This window comes from Palaemon carinicauda, chromosome 19 (genome assembly GCF_036898095.1).
Source record: "Palaemon carinicauda isolate YSFRI2023 chromosome 19, ASM3689809v2, whole genome shotgun sequence".
Classification (NCBI taxonomy): Eukaryota; Metazoa; Arthropoda; class Malacostraca; order Decapoda; family Palaemonidae; genus Palaemon; species Palaemon carinicauda.
The window spans coordinates 47,561,504-47,567,296 of NC_090743.1; the positions used below are offsets into that span (position 1 = coordinate 47,561,504).

At 35.8% G+C, this 5,793-nt stretch overlaps 1 protein-coding gene across 1 annotated transcript in view; it reads right to left on the reverse strand.

Annotated features, from left to right (window-relative positions):
- Positions 1–801: 801 nt before the first annotated feature.
- LOC137658240 (cyclic nucleotide-gated cation channel subunit A-like) overlaps positions 802–5,793 on the reverse strand; it is a 319,691-nt gene continuing 314,699 nt past the window's right edge. Inside the window, 1 exon segment of the mRNA XM_068392921.1 lies at positions 802–2,157. Coding sequence (XP_068249022.1) covers positions 1,854–2,157 — 304 coding nt within the window. The 3' untranslated portion in view covers positions 802–1,853.

The following is a 5,793-nucleotide window of genomic DNA, read 5'->3' on the forward strand; positions in this document are numbered from 1 at the left end:
CTGTCTCCGAGACCAGCATGATCTCTCCACCAGGTGAGTAGTTCTTCAATGATCACTTCGAGATATTCCTCTTGTCCACCAGGACTTCCCTGCCAGGGGGGCAGGAAGCCAGTTCATCGTAGAATCTCTGGTAAGGACAATTACTAAAATTGTCATAGTCTTTACGGTCTCCAGACCATAGGAATATTACTCGAAGCCCTTGGCACTTGGATTAAAGGAAAAAATCCACGATACATTAATTCTCTGGTACACTTCCATCAGGACGACGTGGCTTGAGCCCAAAAAACGGATTTTGAGCAAAGCGAAAAATCTATTTTTGGGTGAGATAGCCATGTCGTTCTGATGGACCCTCCCGTCTATTCTAGTTCAGCCTTTCAGGCCCCTTCCTGACCTACTGTATCGCGGAGATTGGTAGGAGCTGAGCTCAGGATGAAGACGGACGTGACGTCATTTGGCAATGGCGCCCGTTTGTTTACGTCTCGAGTACCAAAAGTAGCCACGGATGAGAGTAACTTTGGAACAGCTCCTCAGTTACTCAGCCACCTTTCCATATCGAAGTGTTAACTCTATATGGGGTGCAGATAGCTATGTGGCGTGTTAATACATGCGTCCCCTGTTGATATACGATATCCTAGAGGGAAACCTCTAGGGTACTCGCACCAGAAGTTAGAATTCTGTGATAAACTTTAGTTTAATTCTCTGGGAATATCCACTGTAGTTAAATATACCCTAGGAAGCTACTGAAGGAACCTTCCATCAGGACGACATGGCTATCTCACCAAAAAATAGATTTTTCGCTTCGCTCAAAATCCGTTTCTTGAATGAGAAATACAGTCTACTGTATTTATAAAAGTCAAGCCATTACTTACACTATATTGTGAACTCTCTCATATGGAATGAGAAAATTTAAAAAACCTAAAAAGCTTTGACATGCAAAAATCTGCTGTTAAGTGTTTCAGTGTGAGTATACCAAATATCACCTTTAAACTAAACCAATATGACAACATTTCTGAATAAATTACTTTAGTATCAGACTCCTTTTTCTGTACCAGACAGACTATAGAAGTTGCCAAAGACTTTCCTGTTTTTGTTTTGTTTTTGCAATATAATGCAAAAATGTATCCCCTAAAATTACTACATTATTTGTTCTTGAAGCTATAAATTATTCTACCTATGAATATGAGGTAACATTGTGAATATGTGCTATGACAAATTTACAAATGACTAGAATAGTTCCATCACATTTTCATAACACATACTTTATGATGATCTTATCACATGTGTACCAGACTTAAAATTTGTAAACACTTCTGTAAAAGTTTGTAGAAAATCTATATAAATATACTGTATAGGTTTTGACATCATTTCATGTGTCTCCATGGGTAAGCTATAAAGACACAGAATTACGGGAATTGGTATATATGTCCTGAACAAAGAAGATGAATTTAAGCTGAGGCCTGGCACCGACATCCACAGTTGATCGGCACAATGAGACTTTGAGGTTGAAATTTGAAGTCATAAACATGAAATGTTGTCCTAAGAGTATGTGATTAATTTATAATAAGAGAAATATTCTATGCAGGAAGTCATTGGATATTTTGTTGATACTCATAAAATGGTACCATACTCATGTGACTAAAAAGAGTATTAGAGTAAGAGTTAAGATGCTACTTCGTTAATGATGAGTAAGAACAGCTAGAGTAATATTGGTAAACACACAATCAAAATTTAATGGTAATGCATATGATAGAAAGTCTAATACAGTGTATGGTGTACTGTACAAGTAACTGGTAGCATACCGTATTAAGGTTTTACCGAGTGATTAATTGACTAAAAATAAAATTCAGGAAGCGTTAGATGGTATCCCTGCGTGAGGGTGATTTAGGCACATTAACGGTAGGTGTGGGCAAAGGAAGAGTGGAACATGGTTGAGCTGGGGGATGCGATCCATCAACACCATCCTCTGTATCCTCGCTAGATGTTGGGGGAAGTGTAGGTGCGTTTTGGTTTGCTGAAACTTGAGTTGTGGGGGTAGAGGACCTTAAAAGGTTGTCTTCATCAGTTGGTGGCAAATGCCCTGACACTGTAGAAATTGTTTCTCTTCTGCGGAGGTTTGGCGCTGCTCCAAGAGGGAAGGGGGAAGGTGACATTTCAGTCCTATAAATGGGTTTGAAAAAGTTTAGATATATGTAATAATCATTATCAGATTGAAGAGAAATCTATTACGAAATATTAATGGTTTTAAACTCACAGTGTACAAATATGAATATACTTTTAATGACAATGTAGTAGCAAAAGGGAATTGACATACACAAAGGAGGTAAGTAGTTCCAATCCTTGTTGGAAGAACTCAAGAGATAGTGGAAATTGTGTAGTTTTTTTTTTTTAATATGAAATAGCATCAAATCTCCTCTATATCTTACTGTACTAAAGAACTTTCCAATCTACATATTTCTAATTGATTTTTTACCATTTCCTTTTTCTTCCATAGTTCTCTCAATTGCTTGTTTAAAAAATTTAATTAATTAAATTCTCCATTAGTTAGTTAAGCGTTCTCTTAAACTGACTAAAATCTATGTACAACAACATTATACCAAAAACACGATCTGATCTCTATTAATGAAGTGAAATTTCTTCTGTAGGATAAACTGTTTACCAATGCAACAATAATGCTCTGATTCCTGACCCACAACAAATAACCACTACTGATGCTAAATAAAAATAATCCATTCCTTAGTAGAGTCATATAAATAAACTTGTGTTAACTACGTAGCCAACATCTCTGAAACCTAAGTGCAAACTTCATGCAAATTGTCAATGAGAACTGAACATACCTTATGAAGTTATCCCATGTGTGTTGATAATCCTAGTTATTGATATAAACAACCGAAAAGTTTTTGTAAGTAGGAATGATGCTTTTACATTTATGAAAACAGAATGAATGACTTGAGACCGATTTACTGTACTATTCTCATTAATAATGGTACACGATATAAGATATAATAGTTATTAATTTGATGAAATGCCTCTCCACTGACTGGAGTCATATTTCCTCTGACAGGGATACAGAAGGAACATATTTTGAAAGATAAATTAGCACTGCATGTCATCCTCAGTCTGATGCTATATGGGTCAAGTGTGTGAAGGCCCACATGCACCAGGAAGAAAAAAAAGGGAAGCTAAGAAATCAGAGGGGACATTTGCTACCTTCAGTCCAAGTCTGATTTATTAAGTAGAGTACTTAAAGCTTTGTCCTTTCTACAATTCCCTCTTGGCAAAGGATGTGGTTCTGCAAGGAATTCATCCAAGCTTCTATATGGAAGCCCTTTAGATGGGATTGCAATTAGGAATTTAAGCTGTATAGCCTGGTGCTGGGACCTGCTATGCCAGTCAGTGTCCCAGTAGAACTGGCATAAAAGTCTGCAGTTAAACCATAAATCAAAAGTTAAAAGAATATGGACAGCAAAATTGAAGAGGGAATGGAAGAGAGGTAGAAGGATATAAAGCAATGGAAAATACGGGTTAAAGGAACCCTATAAAAACTTTTGATGTAATGCTTATTTGGTGCAGTGACAGCACTACCCCGCTACTGGGATGGAATCCTTCAGAGAAGTTATTCTGAAAGACAAGCATACAAGCAATAAAAGCCCTCACTGCAGATAGTACACTTGGTGGCTTTGACAAGAAATAAGATTTTGGTGGTTTTGATAAGAAATTAGATTGAAAAAGAAGCCAACACAAACTGTACATATGGTGCTAACAGGGGTAAAAAAAAAAAAAAATACAGCCAAGATATACAGTACATCATTTGAAGTCAAATTGCACATTACCAATATTGGCATACTATCCAAAGATTGAAAATTTCAGTACCCAATGAAAATATAAATAATTCTTGACCAACTGTACATTTTCCACTACCTAAGCTAGACTGAAACACTGTGAACAATCCTTTGACCACCAAAGAACACTCGCTTCATCACCGTGGTTCATTATCTACACCCACTAGCACAAATTATATTGGTTAGCCACATGTCTTGACTACCAGCAATAATCTGAACAAATCTTCCATATAAGAGACAGAACATCAATCAGCACTGGAACAAAAGCCCATCAATCACAAGTTCTAGCCCGCTCGTAGCCCAAAAAACTTTCCTCTAGAGCCCTATAAGCTAAGGATGGAGGACCAACAGTTCTAGCTTCTGAAGTTCCCTAGTCATAGCCTGGTTAGAGATGGGACTTGGGTGCTGATCATACACATACTGTACTATATATGGTTGGTCCCTAGGTCATTGTCCTGTCTCTTGTCTCTGCCAATTATAATCAGCATACTATATAAATTTTCATATACATATATATATATATATATATATATATATATATATATATATATATATATATATATATATATATATATATGTGTGTGTGTGTGTGTGTGTATGTACATACATTCATACATATATATTTATATGTATATATATATATATATATATATATATATATATATATATATATATATATATATATATATACATAAAACATTCATACATATATATTTATATGTATATATATATATATATATATATATATATATATATATATATATATATACAGTATACAGTGGTACCTCTACATACGAATTTAATCCGTTCCACAACCGACTTCGGATGTAGAAAATGTTCGGATGTCGAAACGAATTTTCCCATAAGAATACATTGAAATAGGATTAATCCGTGGTTGAGCCCAAAAACCTATGATAACTTCTTAATAAACTACTACACATAATTTCCCATGAGAATAATGCACACTAAATTAGATAATAGACATATAAAAAAGAAGAATTATCAAAAAATTATAAATAAGAAACGGGTTTTTAGCGTCACTTTACCTTAGAAACTCCAGCGCAGGTGTTGTTGGTCTTGCTACGCAGAGAGGAGACGGACGGGCGGCGAGGAGGTAGAGAGGTTAACTACGATAAACGTACACTACCATAACTTATTCTAACTTACACTAAGTGAACTTTAACATAACTTAGCTTATTTTTTTTTATTTTTATATTTTATATTTTTTTTTACATTTTCTTTTTTTCTTTTTGATGATTAATTTTAATCATTTTCACTCTCTACACTTAAAATTGATTGAATTTTTTTCTCTTCACTCCTTGCTGTTTTCTTTGAACCATTTCCTTCCTCTTCATCGCGAGTTTGCTTCGTAGTTTTTTTAAAGAAGCTATCGATAGAAAGTTGCTTGGTACAGCTTTTCAAAAGGTTTCGGAAATAAGTTAGGGAAACATCATCAAACTGCGCAACTACACGACAAACCTGCAATTTCTTTGGATGGTATTTGTCGATGAAGTCGACCATGTCTTGATATTTTCCTAACACCTCTTTTATTTGCGCCGAACCTATTGCAAGTTCGCTCATGCTTTTCAATAATTCCTTGCTTTACTTCTAAAGAAAGCATTCCCTTATTCCTTTTCTCACCACTACCACTACCACTTGCGAAACTAAGCCTTTTAGGACCCATGATTTACGTAAAATACCGTAAAGGGATGAATGTAAAAAATCACGATTAAAACACAGTTAATAGCAGAACGCACAGGGCACAACCACACGAAGCCGAGAGAACAGAGGAATGTCCCAAGCCACGCTAATTGAGGGTCCCTCCGAGGTCGAAGTGCTGCCTTCTATCGGCGGAAATAAAAAACACATCAGGCGCTATGAGCACCGACTACGCGTACGAGTATTGTTTACTTCGGGTGTCGAAAAAAAAATTCGGGTGTAGAGTAGGAACGTG